The sequence below is a fragment of the Linepithema humile genome, chromosome 5, assembly GCF_040581485.1.
Source record: "Linepithema humile isolate Giens D197 chromosome 5, Lhum_UNIL_v1.0, whole genome shotgun sequence".
Taxonomy (NCBI): Eukaryota; Metazoa; Arthropoda; class Insecta; order Hymenoptera; family Formicidae; genus Linepithema; species Linepithema humile.
This window is the reverse complement of record NC_090132.1, coordinates 173,211-194,668: the sequence shown is the minus strand read 5'-3', so window position 1 is coordinate 194,668 and position 21,458 is coordinate 173,211. Positions and strand designations below refer to the sequence as shown.

Below are 21,458 nucleotides of genomic sequence, written 5' to 3'. Positions count from 1 at the left end.
GAGGTGGAAGGAAAATTCCCCTTGAAGCAGAAAAGCGGTGTAGTATAGGCGAATGTAGTATAGGAGAAAGGACAATGGTAGGATGCTTAATCGTAACTCTTAACAATTAATACAGAAATTGTTGTGGAAAGTTTGTACAATTTCCTCAATAATTCTCGCGATTGATAAATAATTTTCTTTTAGAATGATATTGTTTTTATACTTGATGCGACTTCACAGTGTGCGAATCTCGAGGCACCGCTTCGCGAATGCGCAGTTACTCAGCTCTGACGGTAGAGTTGATTGCGAAGATGGGAATTCGCTCAGCTGGTCGAACAGTTCCTCGTAGGTAGCTGTTGCTCCGGCTGGTAGATAGCTCTCTCAACTCTCTCACTCGCTCGCTACAATCATAACATAACCGTCTCATTGCCGTCGAGTTTTCAAATATCCGACAAGGGCTCGAACTCTTTCTGGATCGAGCGCGTTCTCCCATCGGCCGGCCGTCTTCAAGTGCGATCCTACAATCAATGCATCAGCCGCATCCACGTAATTGTCCACGTTGTCCAACGTCACGCCCGAACCAATTAACACGGGCAGCCTCGCTGCGATGTGCTTCCGCACTTCTGTAAGATATACACGTGATAATATGACATCTGCTTCACGCTCTGTTTCACTCAAATTCAACCCTTGCTTCTCATCATCACGATTTATGAATTTATTTCAAACTTATTGTTTGCTACACAAAATTCGATCTATATAAATACTTTTTAGCAAGGAATACAATTGATACAGTGTGACACTTGTCGAGATAAAAGTGCTTTCCTGCAATGATACAAATCGATACAAACATAGCTAGTGAAGTAGAGTCGAAGATTTATGTACTTAATGTTTTGTGTTGCGTTGTTTTTATGTATATTTGTTTATGAAATTGTGCTAATTTTTCAGTAATTTGTAAAATTTATGTGTAAAAGTTTTTATGTCAAAATTTTATGTAGCACTGGATACTGAAATATTATTTCATCTTTAATATTTGTTTTATTTTCGAAAATATAATATTAGTATCTTCGATATCTTGAAAATTAAGAATTACAAAAAATTTCTCAAAGAAAGGTTGTATAGAAAAAGACCCATCATAAGATCATCAATTTTTATTGTAGATAGAATCGTTTCCGAGATTTAAATGTTAATTTTTTTCAATTAAAATGCTATGTAAATGCTCTATTTTTATTTTATCTTTGGATATTGATTTTTAACAAAAGTACGATGAATGATTTATAATATAAAATTGTTTATAAAGTCACTGAAAATGAGCTATGATAAAAATATTTTATTTCGACAAGTAACATTAAATACGTAATTCTCAATATCGAACTTTATGCGAAGAAACACTTGTATTTGCTATTAGAAATAATAATCTATGAAAGACATCTTACTGAATTTTATTTTATACACTTTTCATAAATATGAAAATTATCAAGTTATTCCTGACGTACCTCCAAGATCCTTTACGTTTACTTCTTCGCCAGTTGCATTGCCCGTTAGTATAACGCCGTCCGCTAGAAAAAATTCTGCAGCTTTTACCGTCTGCAACAAGCTCACGTCGGAAGTGATCGCGTGCGCACTATAAAAATAGTGTTTTTTTTAAGTGGAATTGAAAAATTAAAATATTATACATACATGTACAAAATATGTATCAATGATATGTAATCCGATTCTTAAAATGTTTTCTATTAGCTGAGCTATTTCGAATTCTTTTGCCAAATTTCCTCAACCATCAACGAAAATCTGAATATTTTATCTTTTAATCGAAATATTTTTCCTCGTTTTCCACGATTTTTTGCCACTTTTCGGGCAACATGTAAATTCCTCGTCGATAAAACGCTCAAGAGTGAAATAAGCTTAAGCTCTAACTCGGAATCTTACCTGTGTTTTTTTTTAACATCAGCAAAAATGAGTACGTCATTCGCGTCAATTTGTCTTCTATATCTCAATAAAGTTCCAGCGCTTGCGTCAATCAAACCTTCATCAGCCACATGAGAGAAGATGAACCCTTCGGCTCTGATAAACTGCAATCCTGCAGCTTTGGCAACCGCGATCGCTTCTTTGTTGCATCCTGCGAGTATCTACATTGAACAATAATATTGAATCGATTAAGAAATTTAATAATAATCAATTGACAAGTGATGAATCAAAGTATTGGTTAATCTTTCAAACTTAACATCATTAATAAAACAACAAACTGGATCAAACAAATTCATACGAGATTAAGAAGAATTATAATGAAATAACTTGATAAATTTTAAATACCTGTACGCCGCATGCAATATTTTGTGGTGTGATTTTCCTAATTTCTGCGCAAATTCTAGTCATCATAGCTGTAATCTCCATCGACGTGTCCCGTTGCTTAACGTAAGGGATATCATGCATATTTTCAAGCAAAATACCATCCTGAAAAGTTTGCGGAATATTTGAATTAATGCACATATTAGTACAAGAACGTATTCAGAAATCAAAATATAAAATTACAAATTTTGTGTTTACAATTTGTTGCTATTTAGAAGTGATTGGTATATCTTTGTTGAAGAGAAGTTGCGCCAGAATTTATTATCTTTTTATCTAAATAATTTTTAATTTCAAATCTTTAAAAATATCAGATTTGGATTCTCATTCCGTCATTGACTTTATAAATTAATATATATTTTATTAATGTATTAATATATATGTATAAACTATTTACCACGCAACATTCAGCATATATTAACGCTTCTTTTATTGCATTTTTTACAATCTTTTCGACGCAGCCTTCATATTTTGGTGTACCTAAACAGAGACACATATTTCTTTCATAAATTTTTAAAAAGATTTATTTACAATATAATAAAAAAGAGAAAAAATCCAAAACAGATTTGCCGATTAGATCGTTGTTAATTGAACTTTTTTACTTTAATATGATTCACAGATATCACTTGCAGTAAAGACAGACGCGAATTTGCTATACCAGGCAGCGCTTCCACGTGCACCATTCCTATAATCGAGCAAGATTGTGGAAATAATTTCCGGAATTTCAGCATTTTGTTAATGAATAATTGGGTAACTATATACAACTTATCAGCGTTGTAAACGCTGCCAATGATGTGATCAGTTCACGGTCACTATTCCGCAACGGTCACGCAATTCCGAACCGGCTGTTCACGTGCTATGTAGCTACTAACTTATGTCAGCAATCACAGTGGTTGCTATCTCGTTGGAGATTATTGACACTTTTTCCCTTATCATGTTGCTAACATGCGCGTGAGTTGTTCTTTACAATCCGACAGCTATTTATCTTTGCATTCTTATGTGACAATCGAGTAAAGCATTTGGAGAAAATATTATGCATAACATTTTATCTTAATATTGCTCGGTTCTATATAAAATCTATAATTACACTTAATGTAACGAAATGTGTAACTTTATTTAAAATCCAATAGCACATTAGTGCACTTATATGCAAAAAAATATGATTATTTTAATCGGCATAACAAGAGTAATCTATTTGTTTTACGAAGAGCAACCCGACAAATCTTAAAATTCTAATAATGCTGTTACAATGACGGTAACATTGTCTCATAAACTTTATTACTTTATAATTTGTTTTAATAGAATAATAATTTAATAAAATAATAATGGATAATTTTTTCTGCCACATTTTATATATGTATTTTTATGTATATAGTCATCAGGTGCATAAGACGTCCAATAAATATACGAGAGCCGGATAATGTAATGAATTTGCTGAGAAGACGACTGATCAATTCATGATAATGTTACGAACAAGATTGCTTGGCTGTGTGAATAGCAGCAATTATTTTGCAACTCGTCTGTTATTTTCCAAACGCTTCAAATATGTTGGTACAGGTAAATATATACATATTTATTGAAATTTGTATATTTAATGATATATCTATTTTATCACACTATTTCTCACTATGAGTTTTAAATTTCTTGATGATTAAATTCAAGTTAAGTTTTCGTTAAAATTATCTTTGTTTGAAATTGACAGAAAAGTAAATAATTGTCATGTTTTATATTCTAAAATGTAATTAAAAAATTTCTGAATCTAAAATTTAAAAAATCTAATATCTAAAAGCATAGAGAAAACTTAATTTGCTTAAAAATTCAGTTATATTTTTATTAATAACTTTTCCTTACAAATATTGATTTGCCATCGCAGGAGTGACATTGTTGAGCGTTAGTTACGCCTTTTTGCCTTCAAGGAAGAAAAGAGTTGTAAAAAGTGTTCTAGGAAGTTGGCTTAGATTTACAAGATCGTTGAAAATTGGTATGACTATATCTATGGATTACTTGATTGCCCCTATAATGGGTTGTACGGAATCGGAAATTCATCAAAGGTCCGCCGATCGAATCGTTCAGGGATGCTTGCAGAACGGCGGAATTTACATAAAGCTTGGACAAGGCTTAGCGGCGATGAATAATATTTTACCGAAAGAATATACGAAAAGTTTGTCAACATTACAGGTACATCTTTGCAATATATTTATAACACTACTGAACTCTACATATACTGAAATGCCCTTTTCCACATAAGTCTAAGCCCGCAATCCAATGAAAAAGGTAGACTATTATGGTAATTAATAATATGTTTAAATAATTCTGTTGCATACTTATTAAGGACAAATGCTTGATTCGAGAGAAGGACGAAATGGAAGAAATATTTGTACAAGATTTTGGCAAGAAATCGAAAGAAATGTTACGCGAGATTGAACCGGAACCAGTCGCGGCTGCTAGTTTAGCTCAGGTATGAAAAATAAAATATACATATAAGCGTTTCTTTTCTAAATTACATTCTATTGTAAAATTATTACAAAAATCTGTTGTTTAATACAAATCTATGTTTTATTAATTTTATTGTAAATCATATTGAATAGGTATACAAAGGTGTTACTCTTGATGGGAACAAAGTGGCTATCAAAGTACAATATATCGATCTTCACGATCGATTCCTATCCGATTTGAATGCGATAGTTTATTTATTAAAGGCTATTACTATTATACATCCAAAATTCGATTTGCATTGGGTACTGGATGTAAGCATACAATATGTATTTATTGCAATCATTTCTGAACATTGTATATGTTTATCGTAACTGTTCTTGTTCTGTACCAAGTAAAAATTTTTTCTTTATACAAAATTTGTTTCAATTTATAAGGAAATGATTGACACGCTGCGTATGGAACTGGACTTTGAGAACGAAGGAAAGAACGGGGAACAATGTGCTAAAGACTTGAAGAAATTCAATTACGCATATATACCAAAAGTTTATTGGAATCTCAGTAGTAAGGTTATTTTCTTTGTTTTTTTCTTTTCTTTTTTCTTTATTTAATCTAAGCAATAAAAATTCTTAGGATAGAATTTGTGAGATTGAATTTTCTGGCACTGTTTCATGCAAGACTGTTTGTTATAGTTGTTTGCCTTTAGAGAATTCAATCTTTCAACACTTTAAACTTGAAAAATATCGGAGTTTACAAAAAATTATGAATATCTAATAATCTTTTTTGAAATGATAGTTTGTAAAAAGATTCTTAAACTACAATATATATATTCTTTAGTTGAATCCTTTGTTGCTCAATATTTTTATCATAATTATAATTATATTTTTAGAGGATTCTCACAACAGAGTGGATCGACGGAATTAAAATAACCGATATAGAAGGAATCCAGGCTGAAGATTTAAATCTTGCAGATATTGATCAGAAGCTGATTACTTTAATGGGAGAACAAATATTTCACACAGGGTTTGTACACGCTGATCCACATCCAGGAAATGGTATTATTTCCCAAATAAAATAATATTTTTTAAAAGGAATAGTATCAGCCTGCAGTATTACTAATAAGGAAATATACATATATTTAAGTATTCCTTTTCAATTTTTTAATAAACTTTGGATACATTGTAGATCAAAATAAGAGACACATGTATTCTTTTTTTCAATAAGTGCGACTTAATGGAGTCTTAATAACCAAAAGTATGACATAATATACATATATTATAGACAATGTTGATTTGCGCAGTTCTCATAAGAAAGGGGAAAGACAAGAAAGCGCAAATAGTACTACTAGATCATGGCTTGTACGAACACGTATCAGAGAAGATAAGACATATTTTGTGCAATTTTTGGGAATCAATGGTCTTGAGAGATGACAGCTCCTTGAAAGCTCTTGCAAGTAATTTGAATGTGGAAGGTGCGTACATATATCATATAGCAACTGCTATTTACACCTTGGTAAAAATAAATATGTCAGAAGTTATCAGAATTGGACAAAAATTGTAAGATATGATATATTCTGTACGCGCGCGCGCAAATTTGTTATATTCTTATGAATCATTTCTAAAAAAAAATATGATAAATTCGTACAAAATATGCCATATCTTACAATTTTTGTCAAATTCTGAAAACTTGCAATATATTAATTTTTATCAGGGCATTTGTTTACGACATGTCGATACTTGCAATTAATTCGGGGGAATGACTTCATCTTAATACGTATTTTTATACGTAGAAGGCTAAGAGGAATTAATTTATCAATTTTTATACTTGGAATTTTGCAAAATGCTGTAATGCATTTATATATGTATATATGTAATATTTCAGATTATGTACTATTAGCAGAAATGTTATCTCAGGCACCATATAAAGTTTCCTTTACATCACGTCCGAACAACATCACATTGGATGAGTATATGATAAAGAAGACTCAAGAGCGATTTGATAAAATAACAGCTATATTGAGATCGATGCCTAAAAGTATAATGCTAATACTCAGGTAATTAAAATAAAATCATTTTTAATTCGCTTTTCATGTTACTACAGATTTATTATTTCCTTTTCTTTTAGAAATTTAAATACAGTACGTGCTATTATCAAGGATCATGGAGACGTTATCAATCGGTATAGACTGATGGCAATTATTGCAACACGTGGGAAATATCAAACTGCAAAACAACCTTTTTACAAAATCATCGCTGGTATTTTCTACGTTACAAAATTCGAAATTCGCATTTTGTAAGTTATTTGAGATTTTTAGTCCTTCGTTGTAACTATGTCGACCTCAAAATTGAGAGATTATGTCAAATTTTCTCTTACACTAAATATCGAAATAAATTAATTTTTGTCATCACTGTTTAATAATACAAATTAAGATTGGAGAGATTTTATAGTTTATTATTATTTGATAAACAATTATAATTTTTTTGAGAATTTCTAATTATACCTTTTATGAAAAAGAATAATAATGTGATCTATATGAAATTAAAATTTCTGGTCTATACTGCAATCGTAGATAAAAAATGATTATTTAATTCGTTGCTCAATTCTGATATATTTGTATTGTGCAACAACAGTTGTTTGTAGTAAAAAATATATTTACATTTTTTTCTTTTTCAGCTACAACAATCTTCTGCAATGGATAAATAAAGTTTATTTAACTCTCTTAAAATTACTCAATTATGATGTTACACCAATTTTACAAACACTTTAGCAACATTGTTCTATTAAGAAAAATACATATATATTTACATATAATATCAATGTAACCAATATACAATTGGCATTGTAATACGATTTTATATCCATTGGTTATAAATATTGTACTGAAAATGTGATTCAAGCCCTTGGCTTTTCACTGTAAATTGGATTATGACGTTGAACTTGATTATTTTTAACAAAATCATAATTTATAATTTATAATTGCAGGATGAGTTTACTTTGTAAGATTATATAAGAGGTTTAAATATTTTGAATAAAAGATGTTTCCATATTAATCAGTTTTTATAGCGTATATTATGTATTTTTGTTAAAATTTTTTATTCAATTCTTTGAAGGAATTCAAAGAGATATATAAAAGTTTGAGAGTTTATTGCCTAGTAAGTACAATGAAATAAAATATTATTATCATTGAGAAAGTTAGAAAAAAAAAAGACTTCTTTGGTGTGCAGTTGTATATTACGAATTTGTTACTGAGTTTGCAAAAGCTTGTTCCTATCTGATTTCCTATCTGATATATACAATAGAGAACATATAAAAAATTACAGCTTAGATTTAATGTTAGTAACAATGAAGCTCTCTTCATTTATATCTAAACAATGTTCTCTGTAGATAAAATATATAGATAAATGAATAAAAAATATTGTATATATATATATATTAAAGTTTATTCTATTTTATTGATTAACGCAAAATAGGAATAGGAAATTGAACTGCTTATTTTACCTGTTGTTCGACTTTTTTCCATATGTTTGTTTAATTATAATGAAGACTGAACATGCATTCATTATAATGAAGAATTTTGCATTCTATATAACTCTATTTTATATACGTGTTTTTACATATATAAGATCCAATAATTTACATAAATGATTTAAAAAAGATCTAGATTGAGAATAAGAAAAATCCGTTTATTCTCCGAGCCACAATTTCAAGACATTTTCATAAGAATTAAAAAATTAGAATAGAACAAAAATTTTGTAATAATTTTTCCTCGAAAATATTTTCAAAAGATTAGAGAACTTTCCAGTTCAAAAACTTTAAAATCAAAATATACAAGAATTGGAAATTGAAAATCCTACAATTTACAGAACGCGAAAATTTTAATATTCAAGATTATTAGAAAGCTAAGGATCTCTTATGATCCAAGCTATTCTTATTTTCTTTACATTAAGGTTGATATCAAGTTTGACAATTTCAACTAATGCTATCTACACTCCTATACTTAAATTAATTCGAGATGTAATCATTTGTATCGTTTATTTATATAGTATTTTATTTGCAATAGCATTTTCTTAGGTAAAAATTGCTTAGGCAGTTTTTGCACGAATAGCAGCGCGTTTCCCTGTGACAGCCTGAAACAAACGTAGAAAAATATTTAAAATATTGTTGTGTTTAATGTGTGATATGCATATAATTTAATATAATTTTGTAATAAATTGCGTTAAATTATTACACACCCGCACGCACGCACGCGATACGTATACGCATCACACATAAAATATTGCCATTATCTTTGGTTATAAGAAATAATAACTCACCTGGAATCCAGACTTAATGCTAGCAACAGAACATCTCGAACCACATGTCTCACATTGCAAGAAGAAAAGCCGAGTGTCCTTTTGAAGAATCGTATCTGGTGAGCGACACGTGTGACATGTAACATACTCCTTGATATATCTCCTAAGAACATTTTCTATTTGCTTCTGTTGAAAACGACCTTTGATAATCAACTGACTATTACCATCGACCGAGCCACTTGTACCCAACTCGGCCAACAAAAAGTCCAGTAAATGTTTCGGCTGTCTATGCAACGTTTTACAAATCTACGAAGGAAAAATATTAATAAAACAAAAATTTACGATATTCCTTAATCTTATATCTCGTATGCATGTAAAAAATATTAATATTTTTTATGTTGAGGTACTCAAGTAATCACTTCAAAATCATCTTGAGTGAATTTTTGACAGAAACTCCTACTTTTTACTGCATCTTTACTGCAACTGAGACATTTTTCGTACCTCGGTGAAGTTGGCGAAAGACGTTTTCTTCGTTCCAATGCGTACCACTTGTGGTGGACGCATGACAAACTTTTGTTTCTTACCAGCTACCATGTCAGGATTCTTCTCTCGCATAATGTTAAACACTCTAACTAATAACTCATCATACGTATAGTCTCTATCCGAGCCCACCCACAAACTCGGTTCCTCCACTAAGGAAAGAACAAACAATTTTTCATTTATATTAATTGATCGACAAAAATAACTATCAAACTAAGCTATTGATTCTTAAGTGAGAATATTGCAATGCAACGTGGTAAATGCAAGTGAGGGCAAAATGTCTCTCATAATATGTATTATAAAAGTAACAGCTTAGTGTTTAATTAATAAACATATAATATGTAGTGTGATTTCATGTGTACATGTATATTGCACATAGAGGTATAGAGATATATGTTTATAAAATGTATAGAAACATCCAAATATCATATTCTTTCTTCAAAATATAGATACTAAAAACCGATCTAAAAATGTTATATCGTCTAGATTATTATGAAAAACTCTCCACATTTGCGCAGAAAATTCCTATTATTGTATCACAGTAATAGCAGCTTCTATTATTTATTATAATTTTTATAATTTTTTTCATCTAAAGATTTTATGTTTTTATACTATTCAATGATTTGTGAAAAGTACTGCAAAAGTATTTTTAATCACAAATATTAATCATAGAAACATACACACTGCACGTAAGCACACACATATGCACTCGCACATATACATTCCTGGAACCTTATATGTTGGAAAAATTTTTTATGTCCCAAAATGCTTATATGTATAACATTTGTTGTTACGCATGTGTCTGGATATAAGTGCACAATTGTAATGTGCTCTTGTATTCAAATAAAATTGCATTTTAAACTACAAAATTATAAAATGTATCCAAATATCATTTTTGTCGTTAAAATATTGTAATGCAAGAATAATCAAAAGAAAATCAAGTGCAGGATCAATATAATTAGAAAACACCAAGCATGTCTTACCATACTCTGCACTTCGCTCAGATTCAGTGCAGCATGTTAACAAATAATGAATAACATAAACAACTAGATGCAAAAAGATGTTGACACAAGTCATTTCTTATGGCACATACCATTTTCCTTGTCTTCAATTTCTTTGCGTTCTTCTTCAGCCACTAATTCATCAAGATCCTTCTTCTTTTTTTTCTTCTTTTTTGTCTTTGAGAAATCCATATCTAAGTCAAAGTCATCATCCACAACAATTTCCTCAATTTGTTGCTCGACAGGTTCCTGTTTGATAAGTAACAAACATTTAGCAAATTCAAAATGCAACCTTCTTCGATTTCACTGCTCATTACTCAATAAAAAATTACCAGATTTCTAAAACAAAAGTTCTTTAGAAAACAAAATAACAAAATTGAATTAAATTGTACTTCTACACACACAATATATCCCTAAAATAGTTATTGTTTCAAAATTATCAAAATATTTATTTCATTAAGAAATAATAATTAAAATTGATTAATATCTGATTGTAGAGAATTGAAGTAAGTTAAATGTATCCAATACAAAAATACAAAACTTTTAAAAATGTTTTTACCTCCTTCTTGATATCAGGTAAAGTGGCTTCTAGTTCATCTAAGTTAAATGCCTTCTTTTTCTTCTTTTTCTTTTTCCCAAAACTTTCCAAATCAAGTGCCTCTTCATCTTCGATGACTATTGATTCAGGCTCTTGATTTTCTTTGTCAACAACATTCTCAGCTGCATCACCACTACTGCCTCCTTCATTAAAAGCAGCATCAATGTCAAAGGTAGTCTTCTTCTTTTTTTTCTTTTTCTTTAGGGTTGGATCAAATACCTAAAAATTGTTCACAAAGTGAATTAAAAGATGTTACCTCTCATTCTCAATTTTTATCGTTAATGTTAATTGTTCTGATATTATACATAAATATACGTATAATAAAAAATTAATATTAATAATAATAATATATAAAAATGTAACGATTTATTTTCTTTTTCTGTAAAAGTTTCTTTAGCGGCAACTCGAGTCTAGCAAAATTTTCAGAGTAGTTTTTGAGGTTGGAATTCACAATATCTTTTTTAGCTCTTAAAATATGTTTGCTCGCTGAAAGAGAGAGAATCTTTTGTACACAATGAAAAAGAACAGAAACGTAAAATTGTGGCAAAAAAAAAAATTAAGTAAAGCAGCAAAGTATGTCAATCATATATGTTTAATTTGAGTGATTCGCTACAATTTACGTACCGAATCTTCTTCCGTCATTTTTCTGATTGTAGAACGTCCACGTCTTGGATGAAGAAAACTTTGCTTTTCACAAACTTAAACGACATAAAACATGCGGAAAATTTAGTAAAGTAATTCTGCTTTCACTTTAGCCCACGCCGCTCCGAGAGGATTGCATCAGAAAATTGCTGGCTCTGTCGCCAACTTTACATGAATGAAAAATGTCACGATATAACCAGAGCAATAGGAATTTTCTCAGGCGTACTATAACAAGACTGCTAAGGGCTATATCACATAAATTCATAGCTGTAAGCATAAGACATTTCGTAAAACTTGACCAATGAATTAACAGTCTTTCTAGTAATTCACTAGATCGCTTGCGAATTGCTGCAACAAGTTGTATAGTCTGATGCAGGTTTTACTCGATTGTATACACTGACGCAGTCTGTGTATAGAGTTTGTATTCCGTGATTGACAAAAGTGTTAATGATATCGGAGGAGTGGGATTACACTATAAGATAATACATTCCCTGCCATGTTTGACACCCAAGTGTCAGTGTAAGACGTATTTAGCACGAATTTTGTCGACGGTGTTGTCGTTAACGCTTTTTTATCGTAAAAGTGGTAAGGATTGTTACTGTCACGTTCGCAATAATTGGTTAGTTTCTACTTAAAATTGTTCGTAAGAAATTGGAGAAATTTGTGAAACTTGTCGCAAAGTGCCGCGCAGTCGCACAATCTCTTTATTTTGACGCATTAAAAAATAGATATTAATTGTTTATAAAAGTATTTGCACGCGTGTAAAATATAAATTAAATTTGTATGATTTAATATAGCATTCTAACGACGATTCAAGATGGATGTTGGATTTTCATCGTATCACAATGGTGGTCCTGCACGAGAGCAAGATTTTAGTAGATTATCGCAAACCATTGGTACTTCAATATTAAAGATATCGCAGAATGGTGAGTTGTATAATCAACGAGATTTGGTTGAAAAAATGTGGCATATTTTTATCTATAATTATTTTGCAGTATCTTCCATGCAGAAAATGGTCAATCAGTTGGGTAGCTCTACCGACTCTCAAGAACTCAGGAATCAGCTGTAAGTTGCACAGTGCCTGAGAAAATAAAAGTCAATATTTTATCAATTTTTTTCACTTTGTATAGGCATCAGATACAACATTATACTCAACAATTGGCAAAAGATACTAGCGTTCATCTTCGAGATTTAGCTATACTAGCCAATAATTCTGGTTCTACGAGTCCTGGAGAACAGAGGCAGCGTAAAATGCAAAGAGAACGCCTTCAAGATGAATTTACAAGTGCATTAAATTCTTTTCAAGTAAATATCAATACATAAATTTTACATAAATTTTATTTATTTGCGATACATTGTAAATAATTTTTTTTTTTTTAATTTAGGCTGTACAAAGACTGGCTGCTTCCAAGGAGAAAGAAATGGTCAGGAAGGCTAAGGCTAATGCAGGCATTACACCGTTTGGAGAAAAGAAACAAGAGACTCTCATAGAATTACAAGATAGTAAAACATATTCTAATGATAATTCAAAACTACAACAAGAACAACTGCAGGAACAGATGAATTTACGAATGTTAGAAGAACAAGAAGCTAGTATAAGACAATTAGAGGTAAGTATTTTTGTTATAAATCTATATATGCAAATATAATGACATTATTTATTACTTTTACAGAGTAACATTAGTGATATTAATCAAATATTCAAAGATCTCGGAGCTCTAGTGTATGATCAAGGAGAAGTGATTGATTCTATAGAAGCTTCAGTTGAAAGAACCGAGGTATCCGTTAATGAAGGTGCTTCTCAAGTAAGACAAGCGAGTCTCTATCAAACTAAGTTGCGTAAAAAAAAGTGCATTCTCATACTGATAGCAGCAGTTATATTGTCGATTTTGATTGGAATTATTGTTTATTATAACTAACAAACAATGTACAGCGGGAGTTGGTGTGCTACAGAATAATATAATGCTAAAAAAATTTGCTGCCTGTGAACGAATCACAGAATACCAACCTGATAAAATTCTTAATGATATTCTTATTTAATTTTGATTGTTTTAAACTGTCTATCTACGGAATAGCTACATTAGAGAGATGTAGAGAGGAAGAAACTTATGTATTCCATTGTGATAATCATAAGTGCGAGCTCTGATGTACGATTATAATTTTAATAGCATGTTTAAGATTGCCGCAGTCTATTTGTACGTTTCATTATTCATATAAAATATTAGTATATAATAATCAGTTATATATAATAACATATTTATGCATGTGTGTGTGCGAGAATTAGGTAATTTAACGCAACTATATGTAACAAAGATAGATGTGTGGGTGGTTGTGTGTGTGTGCGCGCGCGTGTGTGTGTGCATGCGTATGAACTATTTGTATATGTTATTTGACTACCAATGTAATTCTGTACGTGCTTATAAGATAACTTTAATGTTACTCTTACAAAAACTCTGGAACAAATGTTTGAGGGCCGTGTTGTAATATTTTAGAAAAATCAGAGAATCACATGTAAGTTAATATATTATATTTAATTGAAAAATGTTGATTTATTTTAAACAGAATATAATAAACGATATATGCAAAAAGATTAGAAGTTAGCTTGCTGTAATTTTTTATTTTAAAGTAAAAAAAATGGATTTTCCACATTTAAATGTATTTAAAGTAGGTATATATTTAAGTATTTAAGTATTTAAGTATTTATTTTAAGTATTTAAAAGTATTTAGTATTTAAAGTAGGTATATATATACCTACTCTACATGTCAAGATTTCCTTTATGCTCAAGATTTAATAATATTTACTTATTAGGTTCTAAATTTTTTTTCAACAATCTATAGTGCATTATTAAATGGAATTACACAGATACAGATAAATGATCATATTAAAGTGCAAAAGGTAAGTAACACAATAAAAATTCTACGCGCGATATATCTAATGTAACATGTGAGAGATTACGATAACGTAATTAGAATTTTTCAAATGAATAGATAAATATAATATGTAATTATTTTAATCACAATTTCTTCTTAAAAATTTTATTAATTTTATTATTAATTTAAAAAGAATACAGTAGCATTATTTAAATCACATTTATAAACATATATGTATATGTATAAAAAGAAATCACATATATGTTTAAAGAGAAAAGCTAGTTTTTATTATACTTCTTATTCAATTGTTTGCATTGTTTGTTAAGTCCCGTAGTATTATTTCCTGAGCTGCTGGGTTGTCTCTTGGAACCTGTACGACAGGGATATCATTAAATACATAACACGAGTTAGGATTCTATTGCGAATTAATTTTGAGTTTCAGCAATCCTGGAATTTGCTTGTAACTATATTATAATAAGCACGGAAGTTAAATGAGAGAAAAACAAAAAAATATAACAAAATATGTGCGTACCATATGCCCAGCTCTGTTGACCCAATACATCCTGAAATTATTTTGTGCTTTAAAATAACCTTCGACAATATTTTCGGCTATGAGCGGATATCTTTTTGACTTTTTCCAGATGTCGGCATCTTTCCATTTCAATTTTTCGACCCAGAGAAGAGTACCTGAAACATTGTGTCGATATCAAATGTTGTAGATGCAGGAACATATATAAAAAAATGTAAAACAACTACGCATAGCAATATCCAAGAATGGTGGTCAATATCGATCAGATACAGTATGTTTAAAAAGCAAGTAACCGGCATTTCTTTTATTAAATTTATTTCAATATATTAAAAAAAAAATTATACATATACTACATATAAAAATGCAATATATTATAATGCAGAATAAAAATGCCATGCGCGTGATTATATCTATGTGTGATTATATCTATTAATCACTTTTGGTCTATGAGTGCGCAATCAAATAGCAAGTTAGCTAATCGAAATAATTGTGTGTGACGATAACTTACCTGGTGTATCAACAATTAAGTCCATATGTCCAGTGTACACGAATACATTTAAGTTGGTTTCATTAAGTAACAGTTCCACTAAAATAAGATTTATAATTAGTGACTAGATTTTATTAAAGAAATATAAGTTGCATCAATAGGTTTTTACATTACAAAATTATTCAGTTTCAGAGTGAAGCGAACGTATGCATCAGAATACATGTATTAGATTTAAGTAATTATAACATTACATATTTATTCACAGTTTCCTTTATTTTACGAATTTATGTACTTTTTAATTTATTAACTTTTGTATTTAATTGCTGAACCTTTACATTCACTTTACTTGAAAACAATAACGATGTTTCATCTGTCGACATTACTTCCTTTTTCATTTTTGCTTTAATTTCTCTTTTTGCATACTTGGTAGATACCTTCACGAATAACAGGTTTCATAAAATCTTCGCTCAAGTACGTGAAAACTGTATTAGATTGGACACCATGAGTAACTTTGAGACCGAGTGCTTTTTTCACTGGACCATTCATCAAACTGTCGAGTGAAAAAAAATGAGGCTGGACCAAGTATTGATATATGGTATCTGCAATTTGTCATATAAAAAATACGTGATATAATATATAATAAAATATTTTTCTATTATTCTAATAACATGTTGTACAATACGATTTTTATTATATGTAATATTTTACGGAGACAATTGTCTATTTTATATAAGAGTTTACGAGTGGTTTGCAAGATTTAAAGATGGCAGCGAAAATCTGTGAAAGACAATGAACAGTTAGGGTATCCGAAAACGACTTTGACGGAAGATCTCGTGGAAAAGGTATTCAAACATAGCAGTCGACTCGAATATGACTGTGTGAACGCTGGTAGAGGAATTTAGTGTCAAAATTTACCATTCACAACATTTTACGCAATGATTTGAGCAAGCGAAAGTAAAAACTATTTCCAATTTACGCTATATTCGTTAATAGAGTACTGCTGTATGTAAATATTTGGTAGCAGTGATTCACCATTCGTCATATTCACCTGATTTGACTCTATAAATATTTTCTATTTCCAGAATTATAATTAGACATTCTCTCCGCGCAAAGTAAATTATTAAACTGCTTATTGAACTATTCTTCTATTAAATTAAGATTTCTATAAAACAGAGTTGAAATTTGTTAAGCAATAGTCAATATAACAAATATGACAGTTACAAATATCATAAAAAGAAATTTTAGTTTCGCTTGAAAGAACTCTTGAAATTTTTTCTTTTTAGTTACTCAACATAATTTTAATTTTGAAAATAATACTGAAACAACTAATAAAATTAAAATTGACTATTAAAATTGACGAAAAGATTAAAATGTAAACAATGTATAAAAGTTTTTTTTATAAAAAAACATACTTATTTTATTAATGTGATATTGTTAATTATAATAGTATTATTCTGCAGATTGAAAAAATTTTTGAATTTTTTAAATGATATTTGTAATAATATTATTTGACATCGTACAATTACATACCTTTGTCAAAGAAAAGTACATCCTGTGTTGATGAAAGATTTAACCCCGAGTAACTTATTTTTGTAAGAATATTGTAAAAGTCAACATTGTAAGTTTTTTGTAAGACAATGCCTTGCGTATAAGCCCAATAATCTGTTGCTGCTTCCCATTGATTATTTTCCACTTTATCTTTTGTTATTTTCGCCGCAGTGTTAATTGCTTCAAAACCTTCCGTGTCAACCATACCCTGTAAAGTATGTCAATTTAAAAAAATTTTACAAAAGAAAGTAAGAAAGGGAGAGGGGAGAGAGAAAGAAAGAACCGTAAGGGTAATAAATGATTAAATTATACCGTGCTAAGTAAAAATGGTGCCCATGTCATCACAGAATCAATAGGAGAAATCCAAGAATCCCCGAGTGCGACTCCTTTTAAATTACTTTTGATGGTACCAGCTTTTTGAGCCTATAAAAAATTTATATTTTATATTAAATTAGAATCTGACTTCCCATGATCTACGGTTTTACGAGAAGTATATTAAAAGATGGCGCTATGATTATTTGACTGGATGATATTATTTGTAAAAATAAAAGTATATTAGCAAAAAATAAGACTGTTTATCATTCCAACTGTACATCTCTCTTTAAACATCTTTGCTGTGTTTGATGATATGTGTTCTAGAAAGACATTGTGTTTCTTACTCGATACCAGACAAGAGCAAACTCTGCGCCCATTTTTCCACCATACGATTCAGTGGTAATGTATGTTGCCACTTTCTCAAATTTTGGCAATTGTTTGTAGAATCCTCGCATACATTCTAAAAGATCGCTTGCAATCTGAGCATTTGTTTTCACGAATCCTGATGTGGTTTCAGCATAACTAAAGCCGGTACCAACAGGATTATCAATAAAGAGAACGTTATAATTCTTGACCTGTGACAGATATAAATTGAAGATTGTCTGTATAATGAGAAATCTAAGTTTACTTAAACATTTTGATTGCCACGCTAATTTTGAGCTTTACAAAGCTCAAAGTCAGGGAAGAAGAGATGGAAAGAGAAAACGAAGATATGAATGGATCTAAAGATAAAAGGTAAAATTATTAAGGGAGTAATTTATTACCCAAGTATAATTTCTCGGATTCAGATTTGTATCGAGAGGTCCTAGTTCTTCAAAATTTCCATATGCCGTCGAAGATCCACCTGGCCCACCTTGTAGCCATATAATTAATGGTTTGTCATAAAATGAGCTAACATTTGCCGTAGTATAATAAAGCCACCAGAACATGTTGGCATACGGACGCACTTGTACATAGCCCCATTCTTGTTCTCCAGGACCAAATCCCTTTTTTCCTTTTATTGAACAATTTTTAATTATTTATAACTATACACACATACATAAATGGAATAAATGGAATACATTTCTATTTATAAAAAGTATTTAGAATATAATATTTTTTATTGTCTACGCGTAATTCTTTCTTCTTTTTTTGATACGCTTTTGGAAAAAATTTTTAGCCTTCTTTGTATTATTTAGAAATTTATTTTTTTTATATATATGCCAAACTTTTATAAAACCAATCGACTTGCTTACTTAAATCTTTTTATTATATTTTCTTTCTACCAAAAATATGATTAAAATACTTTCACAATAAATAATATCTACGTACGAAAGTAATATTGTGAAATAATCTTTTGTAAAATGTGTATGATAAATAGCAGATAATCAAGCTATCTTAAAAAAAATACACATACTTTTCAGAGCATTTCTTCTATATTTAAAATGTCAATTGTATGATATATTTGGACATATTAAATTAGAAATCATCACTTTCGTGTGTGCAAAAATCGAATTTCAAGAAAAAAACACTTGAGCTATTAACAATGATGAAAGTCGGCGACGCAAAGACGAGTAGCTGAAATGGCATGTGCCTGTTAAGCGAAGGCCTAAAGTAAATTTGCCAATCTTTAAAAGAAATCATAAAGTAAATTCCCATGACTCGTCTCGCATCATCGTAATAGAAACTAAGAATGCAACAATCGAATGCTTTATCGCTTTTATCTTATACCAAATTTGGCAAACTTGTGTCAAATAGAAATGTGCAAATATGCATAATACTATAAATATTCAAAAATTTTACTTACTATTAATTAAACTATGCAGTAATGTTTTAGAACTGAAAAGATTTTGATCGATTCAAAAGCGATTAATGATTGCACATTCTTTGCTAATAAAAGACTTGAATTTATAAGAAAATAATAATTAATTGATCTGGAATGGATAAAAATCCGTTCAATCGAAAACGTTATAAGATTACTTATTTCTTACCAATATTTCCAGGGACAAAACACAATACAGTAAGAATATAAATAATCAGGCTCTGCATTGTGATGTCTGTAACGAAAGCTTACAGGAACTAAATGTTGAGATTGATAATACGTGATTTTATGGATTTTTATCTGTCATATCGGAGAAATATAGATTAGAGATGTACAACTTATCACAATTAATCAATCATACAATCTATATCAGTTACATTCTATATATTGATAATTTAACATTTCTCCGTTATCCAAAGTGTCGTACATAAAGGTAGAATCTTGATCACATTTTTTATAAATATGTCTTTTTTTTAATTTTCTTTATTTATTTTGAAAAAAAATTTTAAGATGACGTAATAGTTATTGAAGGAAAAAAATTATTTTTTAACAGTATTGTTAATATAATCACCAATCATTATTTTTGGTATAAATTTTTTTAATGTCCCCAAAATTTTAATAATACGCACTGTTTTTTTAAAGTCAGATTCGGGTTTAGCGCACTAAACTACTAACTAAAGAGTGAAGAATTATCCTTTTTTAGATAATAGAAATTATGTCTGTGCATCAAATAAACACATTTTCAGATTAATTTCTTTATTTTATTTATTAATAAAATAAAGAAATTATAAGAAGAAGCATTTTAAAGTTGTTTCTCTCAAAACAAAAACTTTGTACAAACAAAACCTTCTTTTTAAATTTGATATACTTTTTTAACAAGAAATTACTCTTTATTCATACGTACCATGTTTCCCGCCACCTTGGCTATACAAGAATTAGAAAAGATTAATTTATAAAATATTTTATACATACAACATTTCAGTCTTCCTGGATTAGGCAAATTTCATACTGTACGCATCGGTGAGTACAGGAAGCGCATGATAGAAGCAAACTGCCGGAAGAAAAGAAATTTGTTCCTCTATCATTATGATTATTTAATAACTATGGCTACAAATAATAAATTTGTGCGGTCAAATCTCATTTTAACGATAACATCGCAAACAAATTTTTATGGAAAAAATATATTATGTTTTATTAGACTATATGGATAATACTTTTTTCAGCACACCCTGTACAACTTTCTTTTCGATATAACGTTATTGCGACTTGGCATCTGAGATTGTGATAAATCACGGCGCAATTATGAAGTCGACTCACGATCATTGGTGTACGCTGCTTGAAAATTGCGGCAATCGGTCGCAGGTTAAGATTGAAAGTCGGTCTAGCAAAGTCTATGTAATCAGCAATTCAGTACGTTCTATATGATATAACGGATACATTGAATGGTTGCATTTGTATGTAACGTCGCCGACGATCGATTGTGCAACATGCCAGCAGATATTTGCCCGCAGAAACTGTTTAATGGATTGGACTAAAGTGAAACAGCTATGTTAGACTTCCTGGTAGAAAGAGCCGCTATTTTTTCAGTCGATCACATTATGGATACATTGATGCAATATAAGAAGATGTATGGAATCAAGAATTTATTTGCCTAATAGTTATAATTTTATAAATTTTTTAAATTATTTGTTACTATGTACTTAATGTTTACAAGAATTTATAGTCTTTTATTAATTTTTTATTCACTTTTTTAAATTACTTGTTATTTGGATAAAAACTCAGATTTGTAAATTTAATCGTTGATTATTTGAAAGAAAAATTTCATGTATGTGGAAAATTTATTACAGAGAGTTGATCTAATTACACTGTGGTATAATCAAAAATAAAAGAATGATAATATTAGCATAACTAAGAATAAAGCATAAATTTAAAGCGTTCTTTATGCATGATTTTCGTTTGCAAAGTACATTTAAAATATTGTCATCTCCTTTTATAAAATGTAATTTATAGATTTGCGTCAGAGATGATTTGAGATTACAGATAGTATCATGGTAAATCTTAATTAAAAGTAGGCTTTTATCA

At 29.8% G+C, this 21,458-nt stretch overlaps 5 protein-coding genes across 8 annotated transcripts; 2 read left to right on the top strand and 3 right to left on the bottom strand.

Annotated features, from left to right (window-relative positions):
• Window positions 1–161: 161 nt before the first annotated feature.
• LOC136996866 (uncharacterized protein F13E9.13, mitochondrial) lies at window positions 162–3,050 on the bottom strand. Its single transcript, XM_012372588.2, has 6 exons — window positions 2,978–3,050; window positions 2,717–2,799; window positions 2,287–2,427; window positions 1,903–2,102; window positions 1,473–1,600; window positions 162–602 (listed from the first exon to the last, which is right to left on the bottom strand). The coding sequence occupies exons 1-6, from the start codon at window positions 3,048–3,050 to the stop codon at window positions 403–405; spliced, it is 825 nt and encodes a 274-aa protein (XP_012228011.1). The 3' UTR covers window positions 162–402.
• Window positions 2,939–8,055, top strand: Adck5 (aarF domain containing kinase 5). 2 transcript variants are annotated; one of them, XM_012372581.2, is made up of 11 exons: window positions 2,939–3,069; window positions 3,695–3,876; window positions 4,193–4,497; window positions 4,652–4,777; window positions 4,908–5,066; window positions 5,190–5,321; window positions 5,642–5,807; window positions 6,053–6,223; window positions 6,634–6,805; window positions 6,877–7,044; window positions 7,426–8,055. In XM_012372581.2, the coding sequence occupies exons 2-11, from the start codon at window positions 3,777–3,779 to the stop codon at window positions 7,517–7,519; spliced, it is 1,593 nt and encodes a 530-aa protein (XP_012228004.2). In that variant the 5' UTR covers window positions 2,939–3,069; window positions 3,695–3,776; the 3' UTR covers window positions 7,520–8,055. The 2 variants fall into 2 exon arrangements, with proteins under 2 accessions (XP_012228004.2, XP_012228006.2); XM_012372583.2 differs by lacking the exon at window positions 6,053–6,223.
• A 712-nt stretch (window positions 8,056–8,767) lies between these two features.
• Window positions 8,768–12,001, bottom strand: eIF2beta (eukaryotic translation initiation factor 2 subunit beta). 2 transcript variants are annotated; one of them, XM_067355880.1, is made up of 7 exons: window positions 11,808–11,840; window positions 11,145–11,402; window positions 10,678–10,834; window positions 10,568–10,600; window positions 9,546–9,736; window positions 9,066–9,350; window positions 8,768–8,879 (listed from the first exon to the last, which is right to left on the bottom strand). In XM_067355880.1, the coding sequence occupies exons 1-7, from the start codon at window positions 11,823–11,825 to the stop codon at window positions 8,835–8,837; spliced, it is 987 nt and encodes a 328-aa protein (XP_067211981.1). In that variant the 5' UTR covers window positions 11,826–11,840; the 3' UTR covers window positions 8,768–8,834. The 2 variants fall into 2 exon arrangements, with proteins under 2 accessions (XP_067211981.1, XP_012228010.2); XM_012372587.2 differs by lacking the exon at window positions 10,568–10,600 and having other exon boundaries at window positions 11,808–12,001.
• Window positions 12,002–12,248: 247 nt separating this feature from the next.
• On the top strand, window positions 12,249–14,415 carry Syx7 (syntaxin 7). Of its 2 annotated transcripts, none has more exons than XM_012372302.2 (6): window positions 12,249–12,410; window positions 12,623–12,751; window positions 12,821–12,890; window positions 12,956–13,130; window positions 13,211–13,435; window positions 13,499–14,415. In XM_012372302.2, exons 2-6 carry the CDS (start codon window positions 12,643–12,645, stop codon window positions 13,742–13,744), a joined length of 825 nt encoding a protein of 274 aa, XP_012227725.1. In that variant the 5' UTR covers window positions 12,249–12,410; window positions 12,623–12,642; the 3' UTR covers window positions 13,745–14,415. The 2 variants fall into 2 exon arrangements, with proteins under 2 accessions (XP_012227725.1, XP_012227726.1); XM_012372303.2 differs by having other exon boundaries at window positions 12,250–12,444.
• Window positions 14,416–14,845: 430 nt separating this feature from the next.
• Window positions 14,846–19,672, bottom strand: LOC105675622 (retinoid-inducible serine carboxypeptidase-like). The gene is made up of 9 exons (XM_012372904.2): window positions 19,546–19,672; window positions 18,340–18,569; window positions 17,920–18,150; window positions 17,573–17,683; window positions 17,243–17,468; window positions 16,147–16,311; window positions 15,734–15,811; window positions 15,229–15,383; window positions 14,846–15,066 (listed from the first exon to the last, which is right to left on the bottom strand). Exons 1-9 carry the CDS (start codon window positions 19,601–19,603, stop codon window positions 14,998–15,000), a joined length of 1,323 nt encoding a protein of 440 aa, XP_012228327.1. The 5' UTR covers window positions 19,604–19,672; the 3' UTR covers window positions 14,846–14,997.
• Window positions 19,673–21,458: the final 1,786 nt, after the last annotated feature.